The sequence below is a fragment of the Chrysemys picta genome, chromosome 6 (assembly GCF_011386835.1).
Source record: "Chrysemys picta bellii isolate R12L10 chromosome 6, ASM1138683v2, whole genome shotgun sequence".
NCBI classification, from domain to species: Eukaryota; Metazoa; Chordata; order Testudines; family Emydidae; genus Chrysemys; species Chrysemys picta.
The window spans coordinates 22,339,894-22,366,255 of record NC_088796.1 but is presented as its reverse complement, the minus strand read 5'-3'; the positions used below and the strand labels follow the sequence as shown (position 1 = coordinate 22,366,255).

General features: G+C 43.6%; 2 protein-coding genes across 12 annotated transcripts in view; one reads left to right on the top strand and one right to left on the bottom strand.

The window, feature by feature from the left end:
- Positions 1–5,857, top strand: part of PDZD2 (PDZ domain containing 2) — a 301,222-nt gene extending 295,365 nt beyond the window's left edge. For 9 of the 11 annotated variants that reach the window (XM_065598827.1, XM_065598829.1, XM_042860213.2 and 6 more), the window contains one exon: positions 887–5,857. In XM_065598827.1, coding sequence (XP_065454899.1) covers positions 887–1,053 — 167 coding nt within the window. In that variant the 3' untranslated portion in view covers positions 1,054–5,857. The remainder of the gene's footprint in view (positions 1–886) is intronic. The other 2 variants (XR_006176846.2, XR_010602129.1) reach the window with 2 other exon arrangements.
- An 11,258-nt stretch (positions 5,858–17,115) lies between these two features.
- PMAIP1 (phorbol-12-myristate-13-acetate-induced protein 1) lies at positions 17,116–21,816 on the bottom strand. Its single transcript, XM_005303847.5, has 2 exons — positions 21,541–21,816; positions 17,116–20,342 (listed from the first exon to the last, which is right to left on the bottom strand). The coding sequence occupies exons 1-2, from the start codon at positions 21,593–21,595 to the stop codon at positions 20,230–20,232; spliced, it is 168 nt and encodes a 55-aa protein (XP_005303904.1). The 5' UTR covers positions 21,596–21,816; the 3' UTR covers positions 17,116–20,229.
- Positions 21,817–26,362: the final 4,546 nt, after the last annotated feature.

Here is a 26,362-nt window from a genome sequence, read left to right as displayed (position 1 = left end):
GCCGAGTGCCTCCTACAAGGAGCTAAGCCTCTTTAGCTCCCATTGACTTGGGGGGGATCCAAGGATGCTCAGCATCTTGCAGGATCAGGCCCCATGTTCCTGTTCTCTTATAAGGGAAAAGAGTCAAAGTGAAATCTATATGGCCTAGCCACAAATCAGTTTCACTTTTTAACATTTAATATTTAAACATTTATTTTGTGGGGGAGGATCATTTTTCATTTTGTATGGTGCCATCATTGTGTGATTATTTGGAACATTCCCATTTATGTCATTAATTACAACTCCTACTGGTGTTTCTTGATACATGATGATACAGCTACGTTATCGTCATAGAGAAAGTACACTTTATCACTAACATATGGTTTCTAACTGGACAGGAAGTTTGCCTCTGTCTGTATCCTAAAGCTTATTGTCCTTGGTTTGCCTCCTCTCTGTCACTAATGATTTTAGAGTCTGTTGTTTTATCCCCTGGAGAATAAAATGCTAAAATTCCATTGAGGTTCATACTGGGCAGAAAATGGCCTGTTACATTTTCTGTGGAAATAACTATTTTTGTCCATGTGAACATGCACATTTATTTAATTCAACAGGTTTTCTTACAAAATATTGGAGCCAATATACAGCAGTTTTGATGCCCTCATATTGCTTAATTAATCTCAGCAGAAGCTTTGTTTTACACATCTCAAACAACCAGAATTTAACGTTATCTCAGCTACGTTAACACTTTACTGTTACTGTGTGCACGATGTTGGAATAAATTGTTAATGCTGAGTCTCAGGGATTAATAATACAATTGGCATTGTTAGAAGAATCATTTATTTCCCATTTGCCACAGTGGAAAGCAAACCCTTTGTTTTTATATTGACTGTAACTTATTTGCTCATAGGTGGCGCTGCAGAGCAAGCTGGAAAAATAGAAGCTGGAGATGAAATTGTTGCCATTAGTGGAAAATCATTGATTGGTCTCATGCACTACGATGCCTGGAACATCATTAAATCTGTCCCAGAGGGACCAGTTCAATTGCTGATCAGAAAGCATAGAACTTCAGTATGACAGAAGCACTATTTCTAGCTACGCTTGTTTAAGGCAACATGTTCATTAGAAGTCCTTTCAAAACAGACTACAAGCTGTCCTTACATTTTTGAAGCTGTGTAGAAGTGACTTCATGCTCTCTAGCGGCATGCTAAAAGCATCAGAGGAGCACTGGGATATGCAAACAAGGAACATATTTGTTTCATGCAGTGTTTTTATAAACTTTACTGTCCCAGGATGTAAGAAGCCAAACAGTAAGAGGACTTTTCTGTCAGGTGGTATTTTAATGGAACTTCAAAACCTTTTAGCAGATTCTGTTTGAAATGTTTTGCCTGTTCCCAATATTTTTAGTGTTTTGGAAATTGGGAACATAACTCATTTGTTGCTATCCTGTTAATGAGGATGGGTTTTTTGACTGTATCCTGTATTACTTAGCTATAACTTGACTTCAACACACTGACTTGGGGTCCAGTCTGTATTTGTTATAAAAGGAGAATGTCTGGAACAATCTCACTTTATTCTTCTAAGTGCAGTTTTGCTAAAGAGGCATGACAAAAAGAAGTATAATTTTGCACAGCTTTGTAAATCTAAACCACAAACATTTTATCATGAAGCTCAGAATCATCTAGAAAACTATGAACTGAACACACAACACTGTTAAATCACCTCTCAGTGACATATCATTAAATCTGAATATCACACCATATTAATACATTAGAAGTCTGTGTGCAGACCTTCGTTTAGGAAAAGAAAATCTGTCACAAATGTTGGATGACTATCTGCAGAGGATTGGAAGGTTGGTAGCAGTTTGGGTATAACTTATAGGTATAATTAAGACTGGAGTGTAAAAATTGCAGTCTGAACTTTCAAACTTGGGTTCCTAAAGTTAGACACCTGAATAAAAGTGGGCTGACTTTCAAAGATGCTGAGCACTCACAGTTCCCATTATCGTTGGTGGGGGTGCGGCACCTCTGAAAATCCACCCATTTGCATTTAGGTGCCTAAAAGAGGATTACGGTTGCCCTAAGTTTAAAAACTCAAGTTTGAAAATTTGGGTCCAAATATCTAGATTTTGCCCAGTTAAATTTGAACCGGCCACACTTGTGGTAGTGGTTATTATTCGTTACTTTTCTTCTCGAATATTTATTTTCACATGCATGTGGGCCAGCATGCGTATTGTAAATATGTCTTGGATTGAGTGGGTAATGGACTGTTTGATGAGGATTCTGAATTATGGAATTGGCTTTATCTGCATAGATCATAACTCATTAGCTGAAAAACCATATTGTAGAAACAATTGAATGTCACCTGTACTTATCCTGGATTTTTCACCAATACTCAAAGCATGTATCTGTAACAGTTATTTTCCTGTGTATTATTTATAGAACGCTGTTTGAGGGGAAGAAAGAATATGGTATGAGAGGTTAGAACAATTTATTTGCTCTAGTTTGAGATGACTGGATAACACACAAGTGACAAAGCAAAAAGGAACCATCATCCCCAACAGTGAGAACAAGTTGTTTGGTCCAGTGTCCTGAAATTGTCATGGGCCCAAAACCAGAAAAACAGCCCTGACCAATAGAGGTGTTCCCAATCCAAACCTGGAGCCAGCTCAGCAGCCTGCAAATGGCCCCAATATTTATAACGCGTGTTCGCTGGATATGTGGTGTTGAAAAGGTCTGGACGGGACCCAGTTGTTGTAGCTGGAACTAATCTCTAGTTTATACCATATTCAGATGTATTTATTCAAATTATTTTATAGTCAATAGTCTTTACTGAATGAAGCATTTTCTTTTGGTTGTGTTTCTGGCTAGAATACAACTAGTGATGTGTTGAAAGCATCGAGTTCCTTGTGGCATCCAGAGATGAGATGTATAGAAATAAAAATATATATATGATTTTTTTCAAGTTACATGAACATTAGAGTGTCTATCTAGGGAGAGATGCCAACAACATCTGGGTACTGAAAAGATGAATGCGGGGCTGCGGCCTTCAGATGCTCCGCCCACAGAATTTCCAATGAAGCTAGTGGAAGTTCTGCATATGGAGTGACCCTACAATGAGCTCTGCCTTTGAATGCAACTTTGAGCCTCACTAAAGCTAACAATGTGGGTGCAGGATTCCAGCCACATGGACCTCACTGTGGTATCAGGCCCCATGTTGGGAGGAAAAGATTAACTTAAATTTATGCTGAAAACAGGGAGAAAATATGACAATTAAACTGTGATGCCTTTTTCAGGAATGATCAAAATCTGAAAAAGTTAGACAAACAGCATGTATAGTAGATACATAAATATGCATGTAGAGTTTAATGCAGTATAGTGAATACACACATACACACATATATATATATACACACACACACACACACACACACAGAATACAGGATTGACACTTTGCTATTTTAAAATGGTAAACCACAATTGTGTTTTGAAAAATGGCATTTTTTTCCAATGCAGCATTAGAACTTCACTAAATTCTGTACCAAGAAGCATACAGATCCCTCACTTAAGTGTGAACTCAAAGAAGAAGCTTTTCATCTTGTACATTAAGCTTACTGAATTTGAGGTGTGTCTTGAAAATTATATATAGTGAATAATATAATTTTCAGACACTTATTTGCAGGTACTATTCACTGTCTGAGAGTGATTTATAAAGCTTTCATTTTTCCATTATCAAATACTCTCTTTTATTTTACACATACTTGGAAATATATGTTGGGCAAATGCCAACATCAAAACTATGTGGGTTTTTGTGTGTGTGATAAAATATGAAATGTAATTTAAAGGAATGATGGATTTAACATTTAAATGCTATGGTTTATTAACATGTTCTGAATATTATGATACAGTTCTACTAATGATAGTTTTATGTTTGATGTATAATTACTTTTTAACCCTGACATATTAAGCCATGTGATCATTCTTCTTGCCAAAGCTATGTTTTGTGATAGGAAACAGAAGATCTCTATTGATTCTACTAGGGTTCAAATTATTACAATAGAATTTTTCAGCAATTGTGTTGAGGTAACGTTACTCATCAATTTAAAAGTCCGTGTTCTAAGAATTTGCTTTCGAAAAGGAAAGAGTGGAGAAAATGGTCATTTGTATTCAATCTTCACCTTGTAGAGGTAAAATAAGAGTTGTACAACACATGGTGCAAATGAAATCCTGCTATGCACTTAATGTAGAGTGAGAGTATATGGATTGGAAATGTGAAATTAGTAGGTATGCAAAGAAATCTAACTAATAGGTCAGGCTAAGCAGATCTTACGACATGTACCCATTACTGTTCTCTAGGAACAGATGTCTCTGCAGTACTCTTTTGAAATTTACTAGGAATGATTCTTTATTACACTATAAACTATTACTTTTCTAGGGTCCTGATGAAGCCAAAATGAGGCATGGAGGTTCCTTGAGCACCTTAGCTGGCACAGCCACAAAGCCTCCTTCCTATCCTATACGTCAGTGAGCTAGGAAAGAATCTTAAGGTGCCAACAACCTTACATTTTCTATGATGGATTCTGGTCTCACTTCTACCAGTGTTAATTCAGAGTAACTTATTGGAAGTCAAGAGTTTTACACCAGTGTGAAAGCTGGTGTGAGGGCAGAATCAGTCGCGACGAGTCTCTCTCTCTCTCTCTCTCTCTCTCTCTTTAGCTGTAATATAAAAGAATGGGGTCGTAGGACTCAAAGATACAATCCTTTTCTGTCCTGAACAATGATCAAGGAACCAACTCAGCATCTTTCAGCTGACCACTGATTTGTGAGGAATTATGCAGAAAGTTCCCCAGACCCCAGCAGATAACTTTTGGTTTTCATTGTTAGCTTCACTGATTGGAGGCCAGTGCCCAAGATGGTCCTTTTTCATATTAGGGATCATCACTCAGTTCCCTAAGCATTCCAGGGCTATTGTAGCTCTTTAGGGCCACACAGTTGCAGGTAGAAAGATAAGTATGTTACCAATCAGGACGTATATGGACATTAATTTGTCCCTGGCCCCAGACAGGTCTGCAATTCTTCACCATGGACTTGGAGTGGAGGGAATGGCTTTCAGAGCAGGGCAAACTTCCTTCTGGATAAGCTGGCCTGTCACAGATCTAGCATTCATTGCCTTCCAGGGCTGGAGCAGCTCAGAAAGATGTGCATACTGGATATTGGGGGGATTGGGCTCTAGTATGATACTGGGCATACAATATCTTCCAGTCCTTATGCATGAAAACCTCTCATTGGCTTCTCTGGGAATTGTATCTGTGTTAAGGACTAAAGGATTAAGCCTAAAGTTGGGAGGAAGCAGTTTGGCTGGTTACTTTCATCCCAATCCTTATAAAACCCTTTTGAGGGTAATAAAGTATTAAGAATTTTTGTGTGACTGATATTTCCAATCAGCCCTCATTCAGAATTAGTCCTAATAACATTCTACAATTGTTTTTTTTCCCCAAAAAGCTGGATCAATCATCCACAGCCAGGTGTTGGAATGTTAGCTGCTTGTGCATTTAGGGTATGTAACTGTATACATGAAAATATTGATGAGGATTAGAGTAGATCACGTGAGACATTGGAATTCCAATCTAGTTAGGTTTTGTGTGTTCTGTTAAGATGATACACTTCTTGTATGATATTGTATATTGACACTTTTATTTATATAAATATTACTTCTTTTATTGAAACCCCTTTAAAATGCCTTGTATATTATAAAAAAGTGAGTGCAATAATATGAAATAGACTGTACATTTTCAAAAGTTGCTTTCTCTGTTATGTAAATCGGCATCTCCATAAATATGGGGTTTTTTAGTGATTTTGAAAAATAAATATTATGCTTAGTACTTTGCTAGCTATTCATTTCCACAGCAAAATAAGTGAGTAATGGTCTTTTCAGTTCACTATTTGAACCTCTGACCTGCCATTCATAGAGGTAATATTCTTCTGGACGGCACAGCCATACATTTTGAGGCCTAAGAAATATCAAACTATGTATCTGATTGAGCTAAAAAAACATCCTTAGAACTGTCATTCGGTGGGAATTGGATTGGCTTTAGCTGCTGTTTTAAATGTTGCATTCTGTAGGGCTCTTTTGAGACTTGATCGGGAATATATAAAAAGCATTTTTTGAGGCTTGTTTACAGGGAAGATTCAAATAAGTGAAACCCACATTTTTCTATGAATTACTGAGGTCTCTGTAGTCTAACATCAATAAAACATTAAACAATAAACACATTTCCCACCCACAATTCCTGCTTTAAAAAAATAAAATCAGTGGACTCCATGGTGGGTGGTATGTATAATGCATCGTGCAGAAAAACTTTAAAATAATCAATTACAATTCTATGTTACAGATCATTCCACAAATAAAAAGGCTTGTTCCACAGCGGTGAACTGAAGTCAATAGGAGTCTTTCCAGTGACTTCAATACACTTGAGATCAGAACTTATGACAAGCTCTAATATTTATATTTTAATGATACAAAACTTAGCTCATCTGTCACTGGTCTTTTCTCTTTCCTTTGAAATGGTCTGGGTGCTACTGCCGTGACAGCCTGCTCCTGGGAACATCATCTTGTACGTCTCCACCTCACTGACTCACCTGTTAGTAAATCTCCTGAAACACATGATTGTCCCTCAGCCATGCTTATTCAGTTCTCTTCCTCTTTTTGGCCTCGTGACTGGGGAGGTAGCATAGAATCTTAGAATATCAGGGTTGGAAGGGACCTGCTTAAAGCAGGACCAATCCCCAAATGGCCCCCTCAAGGATTGAGCTCACAACCCTATGTTTAGCAGGCCACTGCTCAAACCACTGAGCTATCCCTCCCCCCAACCAGCTTTACTAACAGGTGAGTCAGTGAGGTGGAGACATATGAGATGATGTTCCCAGGAGCAGGCTGTCACAGCAGTAGCAGCCAGACCCATCCCAGAGGGGGGCAAGGAGGTGGCACACTGGTCCTACCCTGGGGAGCAGGGGCAGAAGAAGGGCATATCTCACTGATGGCCCGCCTGGGGCGGGGATCAAGGCACTGCCTTGCTCAGCTCTGGTTCAGGCCACTGCTGCTGCTCCCTGTCCAGCAGGCAGAGAGAGAAGGGCAGCGCTGACAATGCGGCAATTAGGAGGCCTCTCCTGACCTGCTTCCCCAGCAGCCCCTGTAGGACTGGGGGAGACCCACAGCAACAGCTGGCAGGAGCTATGAAAAGTCTGGGGAAGGAGACAAACCATGGCTGAGGGGAGAGTAGGCAACTGCCCCCACAACCCCATAGCAAATGACACTCCTACTTTAATGAGTTTAGGGTCAGAATTCATTTAAGAATGGGTCCTTTGAGAAATTTCACACCCTGTGTCAGACCATAGTTTTGTAGTTGTTGTTGTTTGTCCTGAATGATCTTAAAGGAATAACACAGTCTTCACAATACTGCCTCTTTTAGACTTCCCTCACAGTCACCAGGCACGGCTGCACTTGCTGCATTGGAAAGAGTTTTACTGGTACGTACTGTACTCTCGACCTTAACTCCGTTTTAATATAGTTATAGTTGGGAATTGTGACAGAGTTCTGAGAGAGAGACCCTGAGCCATGATTAACACTAATTAGGCCCCTCCATTCTCCCTCACTTCCCCCAGAAGGCCTAATTGCTCAGGGGTGACTGACAAGGGGAGTTCTCCAAGCAGAGCCACCTCAGTTTCCCCACCTCACCCTCTCTTGCGAGAAAGGGCTAGAAAGTGGGATAACAGTGGCAAGGTGGGGATGCATTGATATGTATCGGTAGAGGGATTGAGACACTGTAAATAAAGCACTGTTGTCTATATGTGAGAGGCTCTCTGAGTGGTCTGTGTTCATGGAAGAGACAGAGGTACTGCAGTCCCACCCTGTCACATGTAGGGGCTTGTCTGGGATCATGCCTGTCTCCCAGCGTGAGGAGAATCTGAGGGAGGAGCCTCTGTAGTGGTTTGGCAGTCTGGGCGATGGAGGAAATATAGCAATTGCTGAGGGAGCAGCAAGGACAGATGCAGAAGACTTTGCAGACCTTCCAACAGTCCCCCGCCCATGCAGAGGAACAGTCCTTGCATTTGCCTGGCAGTCTGAGCAGCCAAAGATCCCGCAGGAATTTAGAAGACAGCAAGCCCAGGGTCAGTGCAACTCCTGCAAAGTTTAGTGAGTCCCGTGGCAAGAGACAGAAACCGGGCATGGCCATTGATTATGGGATCTGCAGATAACCCTGATGCGTTTCTGGTCACCTTTGAGTGCGTGGCAGCAGGAGCCGGTTGGAACAGACCCATGAGGGCACTTCGGCTGGCACCCTCTTTTACCAGGGAAGCACTTGCGGCATATTTGGCTCTCGGTGATGAGCAGGTGAGACATTCCGACATGGTTCAGGCAGCCATCCTGGACCAGGTGGGCCTCCATGGAAAAGTACCACCAGAACTTTAATGCCACAAGGTTGACTGGGGGGATTATGGCCTTGTGCATTTACCCAGAAATTAATAAACTGGGCTATGCGTTGGTTACAGCCAGATACAGAAACTGTGGGGGAAATTATGGAGCCCGTGATTCTGGAACAGCTTCTACAGAGTCTCCCTGAGTATGGCTCAGGTGACATCCGCCAGTCAATCTGGAGGCCACAATTAAACTGACTGAGGGGCTTGCTAAGGTAGACATTCCCAGAAAGGGTCACTTGCTTAAGGGACTACACCTGGAAAAGAGGTGGGAAAGGGCACTGAAAGGAAGAGGGAGGAGCCCGAGGAACTCCTCCAGGGGCTCGGACCATAGTGTGTTTCCAGCGTGGATGTGAAGGGCACACAAAACTACACATGGAATGTCGCTTTGCAGAATTTTTCTGGGACGGAACTTCCAGGCCAAAAAAAGAGGAAGCTCCAATTGTCTGGGTAATGGTAGGGAAGAGGTACCAGAGGCTTCTCGTGCACATGGCTTCAGCCTATTCATTAATCAGGTGGGAGCTAGAAAAGCCCCTCCGGATACTACCCAGAGCTAGGGGCAAATCAGAATGTCTGTGGGGATGAGAAATTCTGCCCTGTGGTAGAGGTGCCCCTGGGAGCAAGAGGAAGTTTAGGTGGAAAGGTGTAGGGTTGCTGGATGGATTGCTCCACCCCCTTGTACTGGGCACAGATTGAGAGTCCTTCCCATTAAGGAAGCAAATGGGTGGACTGTTGGGTGGAAAGAACCTGCAGGACAAGATGAGGAAATAAGCAGAGAGGGGATGGAGAAATCTAGACACGAGATTACAAGCCAGAGAGAAAGGGAGGATGGTGAAGTCTCCCCAGATACTAACGGGGAGGAGAAAGAAAATAAAAGTGCAGGATCAAGGGGTAGAGGTAATGAGCTAATCCATTGGGGTTGGATGATTATTAGAGTGATTACATATATTCATCCTGTTTCTTCCTCTCCCCTTCCCAAGAAGGCCTAATTGGTCAAGGGTGTGCCTGATTACCTGGCCAGCTCCATGGGCAGGGGTGTCAGAGAGAGGAGCCATGGCCCCGTCTCTGCCCCACACCTTCAGCAACTCTCAGCAGTTGCTCACCTGGAGTGGGCATTGCACTCAGACCATGGCATTGTATGGGGCTATGGAACCTGGGAAGCTCGTTACGAGTGCCACTCAGTGGGATGAGCCAGGCTTTTGGCAGGTGAGGGCAGAGGACTCGTCTTTACGGAGTACATGGGGGCAGTTGGTTTGGATTTTTTTTTTCCCCTAAAGCAAATTTACTTTTTTTTTTTTTTTTTAGTACTCTGTTGTAGGATAGTGACATTTGCTTCAGCTTGCATCAGGGCTCATTGCTTCCTGCAGCTTAGCAGTGATTATTAAAAGTTCTGTCCCCGTTTTACTGCATAGGCTCAAAATTCCCATAGTCCAAATTTTAAAATGTCATGAAGGGAAGAAAATGCAATCCAGGTGGTACACGCAGAACGTGCCATTTCGAGTCAGATCTGAGAGAAATCTTGTGAGCTATGACGGTGAGGGGTAGGAGGATAAGGCTGATTCTGAAGCAACACGTCGATCGATTTCCTCCCCTCTCTTATCTCGGTTCCTATTTTTAATATTAATATTTTGCAGGCAGTAAAAAGTGATGCCATTCTATTATCAATAGAGACGTGCAAGTCCTGTCAGCTGAAAAGGAAGGGGCAACCTCCCTCTGTTTTAGGAGTCAGCTGCCACTTACCTTAATTTGCAGACAGTTGGACTATTTCCTTACATGGTGGAAGCAAATCTATTCTGACACTACTATTCCCTTTGCCAACACTCATAAAGTTGTGAAAGAGGAAGCAGCAGGAACCATACAAGGAATGAGAAGCAGCAAAGATTGTGAGCAAAGACAAGCCTGTCCTTTTCAGATTGTGAATCTCCCGCCCTGTCTGGAGAGGGATCCGCTGGGTTTGTTTCCCCCCACCCCCACCCCCTCACTGGAAGATGATGTTTTGGCCTGAGATTTGTTTTTCTTTGTAAATCTGCAGACCACACCCGATTTTGCTCTGTGTAAAAGAGTGAAACGGTGGCGGGCTGTGGCACATTATGGGGAAGTGACAGTACAACAACAGTCATTGCATTTCAGCTGGTTGTTAGTTCCCAAACAGCACGTGAGCAGTGAGCAGGAAAGTCCCTACTGTTTTGCTGAATCCTTCTGCAGTTCAGAGCCAGATCACAAGACGCCGGGGCCATTGTGAGGGCTACAGTCATTCTGTGGTTCCCTGTTCTCCAGCACTCCCATCACCCTTCCCTCCTACTGGGGAAGAGAGGAGTGAGGAGCCTCATGTCATGGTCTTATCTCCTACTCAACGCCACACTCTCCTCCCGCTTTGGGCTCTGAAACTCCCCTGCCAATATCAGCAACTGCCATGAACTTTACCTCCCCCACCCCCACTCCCTTGGTTTGGAAGGAAGGAACAGCCACTTTCTGGCTACTAAGGCTTTATCTGCACACTTGGCGCTGCGGGGTGAGTCCCAGCTTTTGTAGGTGTACTTGTGCTAGCTCTCAATGAACGAGTGTGCTAAAAAAGAGTAGTGTTGCCATGGTAGTACAGGCAGCGGCTGCATGAGATGTCTGCCCTGAGTACACGCCCACCCAGACCCCTGAGCCCTTCTGTTCTCTCCCATGACTTCGCCCCATACGTTCATCCATCAACCTGTCTTCTCACAGTTTGTTTGCAGTGTTAAGGTAGCCGTGTTGATCCCGGGGTATTGGAGAGACACCGTGATGAGATGACCTCACCCTCCTTTTCTCCTCTCATTTCTTCTCCTACCTCTCTCCGCAGGGAGATCCGCCCTCCTCCAAGTGCAGGACCCCCCAGCCCAACCTTTGGCCCAGGCACCTGAGTGTTTGAGAAGGAAGAAAGGGAAAAGGGGAAGAGGTATGAGGGGAAAGAGGTGTGAGAGAGAGCAGGTCCTCGACGGACGGGGAATGCGTTCTGCAGCGCCTGGTGTATTCCAGCGATGAAAGAATGTCAACATGGAATGTAAATTGGGAAGTGAGCTCTGCTGGTGACCTTGTGGCTCAAAGGGTGCATGACACACAGGAAACCAGGATGCCTGGAACCAACAGCCACCAGTGGCGCTTCGTTGCCCTTTAAAAAGTCTCAGCCTAGAAGAACAACAACTTCTCCCTGCACCTGGCCCCCAACACACAGGAAATGAAATACCTCCTCCTCCCAGCACACAGGAAGTAGAATATCTCCCTCCCACTACCTGCTGCTGGGCACTAGCTGCTGTCAGCAGTACCACTAAACCTTAAAAGCTCCCACCCAGCTGCAATCCCTGTGCCTGAGACCTTGAAATCCCTGGCCCACAAGATTGGTGCCTTTTCTTCTCCCCACCCACCCAAAGGTGGCTCCTACCAGCTGCTGCCAAAAGCCATCTGCCAAAACACAAGCCCAACACCACCATACTCTCCCTGAGTCTGACTCATTCATATAATGGATAATCCTAGAAACACTGCTCGCGATTCCTGTCGCTATGTGGGACTCCCAGACCCTGCCATTCCTGTGTGGGGAAAGTCATGGTCATCTGAGATCCTTATTTACTGAGACTGTCAATACTTCTTCTGGGGAGGGATGTCTGCCAGGCAAGCCAAAGCATGGAATAGCTGTGACATTACCGAGGAACTCCTTTCTCATTTTGGCCAACTTCTCAAACTACCCTTAGTGTTTAACCTCCCAAGCCTGAGCAAGCCAGTCAAGAAGCTTGGTAGCCACTCGTTAGCCTTGTGCTTCTCCAAACACTTACATTGGTCAAATAAGTTCCTAAATGGTTGCTACAATTATTTTAAGGGATTTTAAAAAACGTTCATAAAATGGCTCTTTTCTTTAATGTTAAAAACGAGCTCTTCAGTTCAACTACATGTTCCATTCTGAAATAAGACTGTCTGTCTATCCATCTATCTGAGAGATGAGGCGGGTGAGGTCATATCTTTTATTGGACTAACTTCTGATAGTGAGAGAGACTAGTTTCAAGCCACACGGAGCTTTTCTTCTGTGGCTCAGAAACTTGTCTCTCTCACCAACGGACAATAAAAGAGATTACCTCACCCCCCTGGTCTCTTTAATATTCTGAGACTGACATGGCTACAACTACACTGCATATCTATCAATCAATCAATCTATCCATCCATCTATCTAATCACTCATCCCCGTACTAGCTAAAGCTCTAATAGATGGATGCTTCTCAGAGTATTTCGCAAGTGGCATAGTAATAAAAGCAAAACCCTTACACTTCCCTGTTTACTGTTTTCCCCTGCATGGGCTGGACTCACCCTGAAGTGTGAGGGTGAATCATTCTGATATCAGGTTTGCTCAGTACAAAGGTATCTGAAACCATTGTGCCCTCGGGATATTTTCCATCTGGTGGCCAGTGATGACAACTTGATACACAGTCTATCTCAGCTGATCAAGGGAAAACATAATTATTTAGTGAAATGCTCTTTTCCTTAGTTGCTGATATGGGTGGGAGGAGGGGAGGACTCTGATTCAGGCCTCTGAGTTTTGCTCATAGAGTTGTTACTGAGGAGTTGCTCTGTCTCTTAAGAGAATAAATCCCATTTAGGGCTAGAGGGGCATGGGGTTACTCTGGCTTCGCAGTGGTGCCATTGAAGGCAGAAGTGTTAGCCTGGATGGGAGGTCTTGTGTCAGTGTGAAAGGGACAGAAGCCCTTCCTCCCCTTGCCTTCTCTTACACACCAGAGCAAAAGCCAGCTACAAACTCAGAGCTAGCGCACATGCAGCACAAAAGGGGTGGTGGTGGGGGAATGTCGGTGTCACTAAACTCCCCAAAGTAGGTGGAGTGTGTGACAATGACAATGGAGAAGAAGGCGGATCCAATGGCTATGGTACAACGTGGGACCTAGGAGACCCAGGTTCATGGCCTAGCTCCACCACAGACTTCCTGGGTGACCTTGGGCAAGTCACTTAGTCTCTCTCTGCCTCAATTCCCCATCTGTAAAAGGGGGATAATAGCATTGCCCTACCGCGCAAGGGAGCTGTGCGGATACATTGAAGGAATGTGAGTGCTCAGATACTATGGTGACAGGGGGCGTATACATTTCTTGGCTAGATTCTTGTGCACTGGCTTCTAGTCCAGAGCTAAAGCAGGGAGACTGAATCCTGACAAAGGGTGTTTTGACATCCATTCTCCCAGCGCTCTTGGGAGTTTTCAGGCTGCTAGAATGCCTCCAGGCATTCCCTGACATTGGGCTATGACATTCAGAACTACACCGCAGACCTTTAGGTTCTAATCCACCAAAACACTTAGGCTGAAAGTTAATGCATGCTTATGTGTAGGCCCTTTGAGTTCAATGGCATTACATGTGTGCTTAAGTTCTTTGGTACATCGGAGACTATGACAGGAAGTTAACTGGGAAAGGGACAGTCACTTTTATTTCTCTGCCAATCACCACGCACACAAGTGGCACTATCTTAATAAAATTATTTTAAAATACTACAGAATGCCACAGTCACACTGGTGTAAGCTGCACTGTTTTCATTGAGGACTAATACTGTACAACAGGCTAAGTTACAGAGCAAGGCCAAAGCAGCTCTGCTAAATGTTACATATCTTTCCTCTACATGTCTCAAGGAACTGGCATGGCAGATTCACTATGGATATAGTCTCAAACAATACAGTAGGTATATGACTGTATTTAAGAATGCAGTAAAACTGGAAAAGCATCAGGAATCAGAGATAATGAAAAGGAATTGGGGGACAATGATTCCAGGAGTACTTGTGTTAGCATTTTGGTGTCTTATGTTGTAAAAGGGCTAATTCCTGCACGCGATCTATATTGAATTTCTAAGGTAGTGGGCACATCAGTGGACATTCGATTCCATGCTAGCTCACCTGAGGCATGAGCACTTGAGTTGGGATTCGCTGAAGGCAGCTGATCACTATATCTTTATAACTGCCTGTCTCTTTGACTTTGCCTTGTGGATGTCTAGCTTTAAGCTCAAGTGAAACATGACCAAAATGGATCTCTTTGTGAAGGCCAAGACTAAAACAAGGTTAAAAAAAACTATATAAATTCATGGAGGATAGGGTCCATCGATGGCTATTAGCCAGGATGGACAGGGGTGGTGTCCCTAGCCTCTGTTTGCCAGAAGCTGGGAATGGGCAACCGAGGATGAATCACTTGATGATTACCCTCTGGGGCACCCGGCATTGGCCACTGTTGGAAGACCTAGTATGGCTGTTCTTATGTTCCTAACCCTCCCCCTCACCACAATATTTTAACCAATCCTATCACATTACACATACAAGAGTCAATTCAAATGTTAGTAAACCAGTTATGCAACAGACAGAAACAGTTAAAGACCAGACAGAAACAGCTGAAGGTAAAACAAAAGGGAAGTATAGATTTCCCAACTGAAACTGCTGGTAGGTGGTTCTGCCGGACAGAGTGTTCTCTTGCAAAGTTTTTATTTAAACATCTTAATGTCTGTGTGTTGATCTGGTCACTGTGGGTGCTTTAAAAGCCAGATATTCTGTTGTTTTGTACAGTTTTGATGGGACATGACTGCCCACTTTTAGCTAATGGCCACCGCTGCTGCTCCTACTGCAAAAAGGCCTTAGAGTGACCACACCTTAGACATAGTCTGCGGGCCCCCAGGTCTGCAGACCACAGGTTGAAAACCACTGTTTTAGAACAAAGATGCTTCCTTGTTTCTGACAGTGGGTTAAGGCTCTACGCTTATCTCAATCACCATGAAAAAATAGTCAGACTGTTGAATAGCACATCCAGTTTACAAACAACATTGCACATGATAATATACCTCACCATGTGCTCCAGCCAAGCCTGCTTCACGTTACTTGTACCACTATCTCCTCCTCCTTGCTCTTGCCACACCTCCAGGCTCATGGTGCTAATAAGAGGAAAAGGATTCCCTTAAATTAACACATACTAAGAATAGTTACCACAACATGAGGCGGGTCTTTCCGGTTGGCTAAAATCATTTGGAGAGCTGGTGTCTAGCAGAGCATTTAGGAGATAGTACATGTGACTCCAGGTGCCGGAGTGGGTCAGTCTGGTTTTCACGTGAGCAGCCTAAAGTTGAATGTGAAAGACCTGCACGTGTTGGCCTGGCAGGTGTCTATTGTTCTGTGTCTAATGAAAAGAGACCTGGAGCTGAGCAGGTAGCGCTGCTTGTGTTTGTCTCTGTTTCTGTGTGTTTCACCTTTTCAAGTTAGATTGTTGTGGATGAGTCAGAGTCCCGTGCTCCTTTGATGTAAATATCCATAGTGTGTGGTGAGGTTTTTCTATCCCTTAGAGGGGGGATTGATGACTGTGGTATAACCCTTGACATGCTGCTATAAAAATCTGATTGTGCATTACTCAAGATACTTAAGGCACTGGCAAAAATTATTGCCCCTCTTCTAATAGTCAGAACAGAACTGTGCTAGGTCCATTGAATGTGTGTGGGGGGTGTTCTGTGGATGACCTCAAAAGAAAGGATTTGGCCTAGTTTTGTAAATTGCCTCCTGTAAGAATGTGTAAATAGTCACAGTGCTACCTGACCCTAGCTCTTGGGGCCAGGCTGGAGGTAGGGAACATCCTACCTGCCTCTCCTGAATGGGCATGTTGCTGCTCTCTCAGGCTGAGTTAACCAAAGCCTCTGGTGGTTTCTCATTGGGGTGGGATGGTGACTCACTCCCACCTCAAGACCCCAGCCTCTCAAAACCGGCAGCAGTTGGGGGGGGGGGTGAAATCTCTTTTAGTCCTGCCTTGCATTGAACACATGAGCATGTGCGCACAATGGTCCACTTGCCACTGCAGCTTCCAAACCTGGAGAGAAGGAGTTTGCCAAGGCCTTGGTCATGAGAAGCCTTTAGATTTAAATGGAGAATAAACTGATTACCCCCCGCCCCCGCATACAGAGATGCACCTGGACTCAGGGCTTATGGGAGAATAGGGGGAGTAGCTTTGTAGTATCCTTTTGCTAGGCTATAGCTGCTCCCCCCCACCATGACAAGTACCATTAATCTGACATCCTTACCCAGCATCTAAACCTTTCATGACTTGTGGAAAAGCCCAAACCTGAACCTCTTCCCACTTGTCAAACCCCTCTCATGTTCACTCCCTAAGCACCCAAGACAAATGATGACAGACCTATGTCCTTCTTAGACTTCACTGTCGTCACAGGGCTGCCCATCATGGCCACCAGGAACTTCATGGTGGTTTTTGTGGGATGATTATGCTTTGTATCATTCAATAGTACTTTGATATGCAGATTACTAGATGCTAGATAAATAGAGCCTCTTGCTCATAATGAACAAACCCCTACCACTTTGAGCTAAAGGAGAAGCTAAGTATAGGGCTTCTGACACACAGCTGAGCAATTCTGCTTCCACCCAGCAAAGGGTAGTAGTGCAAATATTCACTAACCAATATTAAAATAGGTGACCTGCTTTCTCATTTTGAATTCTGGTGACCTTAGTTATAACTCATATCCAAGGGATCATAAATAAAATCCAATAGATCACTGCAAGTCTTCTGGTAGGTATCTAATGACTGAGTGTGTGACCTTAAACTCTTAATAATTCAGAAGGAATTGGCATATGACCTTTCATTCAGAATCCTCAGAAAACAGATTTTACAACAAAAAATAATTTGCTTGCAAACACATCATGTTTATTATCTTAACGAGATAACAACAGACACACTTTATTGGGACATATAACAAAACATCTGTCCCTAACCCAAAAAAATGCCTTGAGAAAAACAATCTCATGTTGATACAGTCATATGACACATCATTTTGAAAAGTAAGGCAAGGAATCTGTACCCACAGAACACATAACCAAACTGATACAGAGATTAGTCACTTTGAACTAATTCTTCTTTTGAATTCACTGTAAGCAGTTCGATTGACGTAACATTAAACAATCACCAAATAAACATACTATGGAATTTAGCAACATAAAAACATTCCATGAAAAATAAACATTGCCATTAGAAATCTATACAATAAAGTGCTGCAGTTCCTAGCTGAAACGTCCCTCTGACATTTACATAGTTCATTCTCACAGCTTTATGCTATTATTTTTGCTGCTTACAGCCTGAAATTACTGACGGGCCATTTGAAACCTTGGCTAGCATCCTAATTAATTGTAAGGCTGCACGCATTGAGCTGAACACCTTAATTTGGGTGTATTTTAGCAACAACCCCATTCCTTAATACTACATTTTCTTGAGATTCTTAATCTGACATAACTATTATTGACTTCACTGGAGTTTCACTTAAGACTGTGATCCAACTCCATGGAAACCACTGGAAGTCTTTCTATTGAATTCAGTGGCTGTTAGATTAAACCATGAATGAACAGCTTTGCTTAGTCTCGTGGAGTTATTCAGGGAGCTAAAATTTGGCATAACAGAAATGAAAACGACAGTCACCCTTTAATACCTGAAAAGGTGCTTCTGAATGAGACATGACTTTTAGGGAGACAAGTTCACGTTTATCACATTAGCTTGTGGCACTGTGGATAAAACAACACCATCCTGAAATGCTACATTCTCACTGAGAACACAATATCTGATAGGTCATAGGAAGAGAAAATCTTGCTATGTTTGGGCCTTCTCCTGCTCTCATTCAAGCCAATGCAAAAGTTCCTTTGCCGGGAGCTGGACTGGGCCCTTTATACATTAAAAAAAAAAACAGCATCTGAGATTATACCAAATGAAATCAAAAGTGTCAGCAAATCAGATAGCTGGATACTTGGTCCTGGGGTATTGAAAAGAGCTTTACAATGAAAACCTCATGAAAGAAAGCAGATTTGTACAAGATCGTAGGCTCAAATCAGGGGTTCCCAAACTTTGTTTGCGCTTTGTTCAGGGTAAGTGGTGGCCCGCAGCTCCCATTGGCTGGGAACAGCGAACTGCAGCCACTGGGAGCTGCGAACGGCCATACCTGTGGACGCTCAGAAAAATAACATGTCTCACGGCCAGCCAGGGGCTTACCCTGAACAAGCCGCGAACCAAGTTTGGGAACCCCTGGCTCAAAGTCATTGGTGACTTAGTGTGGAATTAATTGCACATGAAGGGCAAGGGAGCCCAAAATGGATACAAGCAGTGAAATGGTATAACTTGCGCTGATCTGGCATTCAAAAGGTATATAAGACAGATGTAATTTACATGCAAGAGGAAAGTGTAGTAGAAGCAAGAGAGTGTGAATTCAAGTTACTTTTCTTGCTACATCTTCCTTCAGCCTGAAACTGACACTTATTTTGCACACCCTCTGAATACCAAACCCAGGCAAATTACATTATTTTGTCACTTGCATCCATTTTCCTACTAGTTGACATCCCATATATAATTTAGCCCATTTTAAGACACTGATTAATTTGGCTAAAACATGGTAGTTGCCCTGTCTCTTGTGTTTGATTCAAGGGGCTTTTATAATATACAAACAGAAAAGTTGCTTTCTAATGGACTGAAGTGCAGAACAAGTCTCTCCTCCAAGCCAGGCCCAATGTAGCTTTTCAATAAGGATGCAACAAGCATCTCACTTACATATCACATCCATTAGACAAAATAACAGCATCTTCATCATTACAAACAAAAATGAGGTTGACACCAAATAAGAGCTGAGTTTTTTTCTTATCCTTTATTTCCAGTCAACATCTCAGCTTTCATTTAGAAGCAATACATTACTTTCCTGTAACAATTGTAACATTCAGTTTTATTGACATATCTCTTAATCTAAGCAGTTACTTTATTTGAAAAATAATTCATGTTTTTTCTCCAGAAAAACCACTGATTCCATTTTACTTTAACTTTCTATTTGTTTTGAGAGTAATTTTATTACCTCATAATAAAATTAAATCACACCAGTAGCTTATTCTGTTTGAATATTCCTTTTAATGCTGTGAAGGAATCTCCCCCAAACTCACACACCTATCAATAATCTTATTTTGCTAGGTAATACATGCTTTAATGTATGCATTTTTCTTATTCATATTTCTTATTCTTTCTTAATCACCAGAAGCTACTGTGCTTCCTTTAATCTGTTTTAATGCATTCTTTATAGTACCGTTTGAATAGTTATCTGCACTATTTCTGGTGCATAAGCCATAAGTCAGCTCTTTAAGATCCATTAAATACTCTTTTCATACACCTATATACATCCTAGATCCTTACAGCAGTCTCATAATTAAGAGAATTACAATGTTATTCCTTAGAGAAACATCTGCATAAGAAGTAACATCACTGACAGTAAATGTGCTACAACCAAAAAATAATAACAATAAAAAAAAATGTTCCACACCAGATTTTATACTATAGAGTCTACATTTTAGAAAACAAAAACAATCAAGAACTTAGAAACTGGTTTTCGTTGTACATTCCAATCCAATGTTTGGAGGTAACTGGCATCTTCTGCCTGTTGCTCAAAGTGACATAGAACTAGCTGCAACTCATGAACCAGAACAGAACCCCAGGTTCCTTGCTCTTCCAAGTCACTCCACAGGTCAATCTTTGGAATGGTTAATTGTAATTTTTCTCCCATACTGACATCCACCAGCCAATACATATGTCCAGCTCTCCAGAGAAATCATATTTCAACAGCCTTCCTTCAGTGGGAATAGGCAGCAGTAAGTAATGCATAGAGCTCATTCCATCTCCTCCTCTCATTCAAGTCACTTATTACAAGCTTGTAAAGACCATATTTTCCAAAACCATTGTTTTCTTCCTTCCTTTTCTTTTTGACATCTCCCAAAGAGTTTTCACGTTCCTGGGCAGAACAGTTTTGTAATAACATTAAGAATCTTCTGCTGCAGGTTGCATATATCTCCTATTTTGCGTAGTTGCGAAGAGCACTGCATCACAGCTTCCTGTGCTGTAAAACACAAAGGAAAACCAGTCATCAGCTTTGTGAATTCCATACACTTTCTTGTCTATAGTGGATAGCTCTTCTATAATCATACATGTCTATAAGTTAAATAAACATTTTACCCCAAGAGGTAAGAGATTTGTAAAGGTGTATAGTTGCTTACAGAGCTGGTAACAGAAATTTAAAATAAAAAGCCCAGAAACCTTTAAAAAACAGTTTTTAGTAGCTGTAGGGGCTTGTTTGGACTGGGGAAAGCAATCCCATATTACCCTAAGTACCGTCATATTTTTTTATTTTTTTTTAAAGTTAGCACTGATCAAACGACAAGCCACAAAGCATGACTACTTTGATCCTGCTAGATTGTACTGTTACACAGCCTTCTCGGGTATTTCAGAAAAGGCGGGATTCTGTTCTCTGGGTGACAGGTTTCAGAGTGGTAGCCCTGTTAGTCTGTATCAGCAAAAACAACGAGAAGTCCTTGTGGCACCTTAGAGACTAACAAATTTGCCACAAGGACTCCTCGTTGTTTTTGTTCTCTGAGTGAATCCAGTTCCGTCAGTGAAGGCGATGAAGTTAAACAACTGGGAGACCAGAATCGAGCTCGCAGTCAGTATTTATGGAGCGGTCATTAGAAATGATCCTAAACTGAATCCCCCCGATCCAAAGACCCCAGTTTTTTTGAGGGAGTCGGAACTTAGAAACCACAACCTTGGAGCCAAATGTTCCCTGAACTGGGTGGTGGTTCGAATCGAGATCCGAATTTGGTGCCTTGGACCTAGCTCTAGTGATCACCGCTAAAACATGGTTTTAGACGGGTTCCAATCTCAGGTGGCAAAGATCTGAACCACCAGTATTACTGTGGGCTGCATGGAGCATCTAGTAATCAGGCTAAAACATTATTCTGGCTTTCCTTTTTGCTAACACCGTCATTTAGAAGTTAAAAAAAATTCCTGTTTCTTAATCTTCCCCCAGGCACGAGGGAAACCTTGACCCATTCAAAACGGAAACTTATTTTGCTCACACAAGAACAGAAAGCAAAACCGCTCTCGCTCCCTATGCAGCCGGATAACACAAGAAGGTGAAACTGACTAAACTACTCCATCCCAGCGATCATCTAATTCCAGCGCGTTTCTAAGGGCGCTCGGGGCCAGGCTCAGCCCCCGGGCACCCACCCGGCTCTGGGGGGGACGGGGCGGTACCGTACCTGCGGGAGCGGGGCTCTGCTGCGCACCCTTGCGCAGGGTCTTTCCCGGCATCATTTCGCGTCGTTCGCCGGCGGTCTGCAGCGGCGGGGAGATCAGACCAGGTTGCCTGGGGACCGTGTCAGGAGCAGGACGGTGCCGAGCGACGCTCTCCTCTCGCCCGCCTAAACGCCTCTGGCTGCCCGCGACCCGCCGCTGCGCGATAAAGGGAGACACGGGGTTGCGGGGATTTCCTACCCGGTGGTGAGGTAGGGAAAGGAAAAGGGAATTCCTCCCGCCCCCCCTGGGCTTTCAGCCAATCAGCGGCGAGGATGCCTGGCGTGTTTCCACAAGTTAGGTCATTGCCCGGGCACGGCACTGGACCGGGCACGTCTGGACTCGCCCGAGGCAGAGCGCGAACTGGCGGCCAGCCCCGCCCGCAGCCGGCTCGGCCCGCGCTGCCTACGGGAGCCGGGGGCGGGCGATGCAAGCGCCGATTGGGAGCTCAGCGGCTGGGGGTGGTTGCTGATGATTTGATTCCTAGCACGCTGCCCTGGCAGGGTCCCTGTGCCATACCTACCTGCAGGGCTTGAGCCGGCCGGAGCGCAGCTCCCCTCCGTGTTTTCAAACCGTTTTGGATCAGGTTGCAAAAAGCATTTCCCAAATACAGGCCCACATCTTGAGTGGTCCCCAGCGCATCTCAATACGACTTGGCCCAGAGGAGCCCCATCGGCTTAGGCTGTGTCTACACTAGCACTTTTGTCCGTATAACTTATGTTGGTGTGAAACCCCTCCCCCCCCCCCAGCAACATAAGCTACACCAACAGAAGTGCCAGTGTGGACAGCACCATGTCAATGGGAGACGCACTGCGGCGGCTCATAGGGGGGTGGTTTAATGATGTGGAAGGGAGAGCTATGTGTGCTCTGAGTTTTAATAACGGGGTGAATGTAATAAATTAAAACATGTTGAGCCCTGAGTGCAGGTTTATGCTGAGTGGCCATGTATTATGTGCCTGACTAAGATGAACATACATAGTCTAGCTTCCCTACTGCCAATGCGGGGTTAGAGCAGAGGGAGGAAGGAGGGATGATTAAAGTACCATGTTTGCACATGGATCCTATTCCAGCAGGACCTACAGTCAGCTGATCAATGATCCAGGAGCACTACATTATTATTTACTTATTATTAAAGCTGACAATGTGCTAATCACAGAGATATAAGACAGGCCCTGCCACAAATACCTTACAACCCGATCCTGCTGCTGGACCCACCTGGTTGGAACAGTGCACTTGCACAGAGCCCCATTGATTTCATCAGGGCTGCATATAGGCACAAGGGTCCACTCCTGTGGATCTAGCTGGGCCAAAAAGAGGAGAGAGGGTACTGCACATATTTGACTAGATTAGACAGGCGTTACCACTTCTGGGCCCTCCAGAATTTTTGTAGGAAACTGTAGTACCACAGACTGTGTCCAAAGAAATGTGCAGATCACACTTGAAATGTGCTAGATTTTATATTCGTTAGCCAGACCCACAATCTGTGTGAACATTTTGGGTATCTGTGTACTTGATGAGATGATACAGTAGTTTTTCTTTCTTAATCACCTTGATGTTTTGAAATCTATAAAATTAGTGAATGTTCCATAAGGAATCGGCTCTGAAGCCATAAAGTCACTGTATGACCCTTTCACTCTCATATGATTTTAGGACAGCACTGTGTGTGAGTCCCTGCTTTGCTTTCTCTATAATCATTGCACCTGGAAAGGTATTAACTGGAGTTGAGGTGTGTACGCCAAACAGTTGTTTTTAGGGTAAATACCTAGCAGAAAGTGAACCAGATTGACACAGGAGCAGGGTGAACAATTTGACATACCAAAAAAACAACAAAAAGCAGATTTGTCACTGAAAGACGTTAACAGAGAAAATGACAGCTACACCCCTCAGAGCAGTTGCTAATTGGAGAAAAATGCCAGACTATAACCTGTCTATGGTGGTTGATGAGAAATAGTAATTCTCTCCATGTAATCACAGCCTCTGGTACCAAATGCCTCGAGATGCTGACTATATTAGTGGTGACTGAAAATGCTTGGCTATCAAGCCATTTGTATTGGCTCAATTCAGAGGCACGTTAACCTATTATATATACTGCACGCATTGGGTGAAGTCCTGGCCCTAATGAAGTAAATGGCAAAGCTCCCATTGATGTCAATGGGGTTAGGATTTCACCCATTATAGCTTAATCTCAGCAACACTTTCGATTTTCTAACAGCGTCAGATGGCTTTTGAAACACACTGGGAAAAATCTTGTCCTTACTGCACTGAGTGGAGGAAGGCGGGAGTAGAGTTGAGGCCTCTTCCCCCCCCACCCCGGAGGATCCCTAACCCTTCTTGCTGGCCTAGGGCAGCACAGCTCATGTGAATGTGTTGTGTAATGCACCTTTCTGCTTCTGTACAATGTTAGGAGGCCCACAGCAGCATATGCACAGGGGGGTGGGAGAGTAAACATGCTTCAAGGGGGCAGACCATGTGGCAGGTGTGTTAGCCATTACTCCAGCCTATGGCTCAGCGGAGACCTTGTCTAAAATCCTGCCCAGTAACAACCCTGGGAATGAGGGATGGTCACCCTGCACCCACTCTCACCTCCCCCTCCCCACAGAAGTTGCTGGTTGCTGATAAGACTGTATTCACCAATAAGCAGGGCCAGGTTTATTTCCCTAACATAAGGAAGGGTGCAAACACTGCGTAGGCAGAGGGATTGTTTAGGGTGGCCCAAGGCTTATAATTAGAAGGGTCTTTTGTAATCCTATTAAAACTTGAAATTCAACTGGGGTGGGCCACCTGTTTTGAATTTAAAGGGCTGCCTTTGTTTCAATCCTTATTGACCTCTGTGGCAGTCTGTCTGGTTTATAATGCCACCCATCACCACAGTATGAGAGCACCTTCAACATGAAGTAGATCAGGGGTCGGCAACTTTTCAGAAGTGGTGTGCCGAGTCTTCATTTATTCACTCTAACATAAGGGTTTGCATGCCAGTAATACATTTTAACGTTTTTAGGTCTCTTTCTATAAGCCTATAATATATAACTAAACTATTGTTGTATGTAAAGTAAATAAAGTTTTTAAAATGTTTCAGAAGCTTCATTTAAAATTAAAATGCAGAGCCCCCCAGACAGTGGCCAGGACCCTGGCAGTATGAGTGCCACTGAAAATCAGCTCACGTGTCGCCTTTGGCATGTGTGCCATAGGTTGCCTACTCCTGAAATAGATTGTCAAGAGCAAAGTCCCTAGTGGACAGGATATAAAAGTTCCATTCAGGGTAAGCTGATTTTTGTTTGTGTTTGTTTTAGGTCTTTTTGTTTATTTTTTAGATCTAATTTTTATTTTATTTTGTGACCAATAAGGAGCTACTAACTAAGAAGCATTTGGGCAGATAAAGCAATATTCTTTTTGTTCTCTTAATAGGTTTCACAGCTGTTTGCCATTCCTATTGCCAAACTTCGCTGTCACTTTGAGATACTTTATGCAGCAATAAGGTCCGCCCACACGTCAATCATTAACACCAGGAACACACTTGCATCAACTAATAGAGTGCTCTGGTTGCTCCATGCTTTCATTTCTAGAGAATCTCATTTGAAGGGGGATGCCCTTTGAAATTTCTGACTCCTCTTATCGCAAGAGACTAGTTCTTCACAGCAGACAGGGAAATCAAGTTTTAGGAGCTGGCAAACCTGATCATCAACTTCGTGGCACCTCAGAATAGATGACGTGTCCATTTGCTGATTGTGTAAGTGTTGTTATTGTCTGAAGCTTAAAAAAACCAAAACCTGCACACCAATGCCTGGGTCTGTATTTCAAAGTGATAGTGCAGTTTGGGTGAAGAACAATGGTTCCTCTGTAAATAATTATGTTTCTTGTGGCATTTTGGTGATGTAATACACTAGTGTACTAAGCCCCTACACTCTCCCTAGCTGTGCATGGGAGGCTAAACTTCAGAGAAAGTTGTCATGGGCTTAGACAGCAGGGAAAAGAAGGAATTTCTGATCCAGCCCACTCCCACCATGATGTATCTGCATTTTCGCCATCCACCACAAAATCCAGACAGCTAACAGATCATGCAAGAAGAGTGGGCAGGAGAGGAGGAGCCAGGGTGTAAGTGTATTAAGTGGCATGGTGTGACTCTCACAGTGCAGGGCAATGGCACCTGTATTCCCCCTCCGTGGTCCCACGATGGCAGCCACTGGTTTCCGGCTCCTCAGCCCTCACCTCTCTTGGTGGACATCTCCATCTCTCTCCCTCCTGACCGCTGTATTTCCAGGCTGCACAGTCCCCTGCCTATACCATGAATTGCCCAGCAAAGTCAGAGTGCCGAAGCAGGTCTGCTTTGCTTTTCTCCACAGAGGCTATGAATGGTGTAATTGCTCGCAGTTAAGTTTACCACACAGTTATTTCAGAGCAAGCACATTTATTCTTCAGATAAAAGCGATACAGAGAAAACACGTTAAAACCAATAAAAGAACCTTCAGGCATGCTAAAAAAAATTACCAGAGATCATCCTGCTACTCCAACAAGGGCGCTGGCTGCTGAACAGTCCTTCAAAGCCACACAGGAATTTTACTGTGGGGATAAATTCATAAAAGCTGTTAGCTGAAAACAAGCACCCTTCCCCCTTCCCCCACCCCCGAATCTGTGAGTCACTCTTATTCAGTTTGGGCCTCTGATCCTCATGTAACAGGTGATCAGCAAAGAGTTTCTCCTCAGGGCACAGCTTCGAAAGGATGGGTCCAAAGGTGGGTAATTTGCATTCCCCTCCTCCCAAGTATTTCCTAGGAAACCCACTCCATTAAA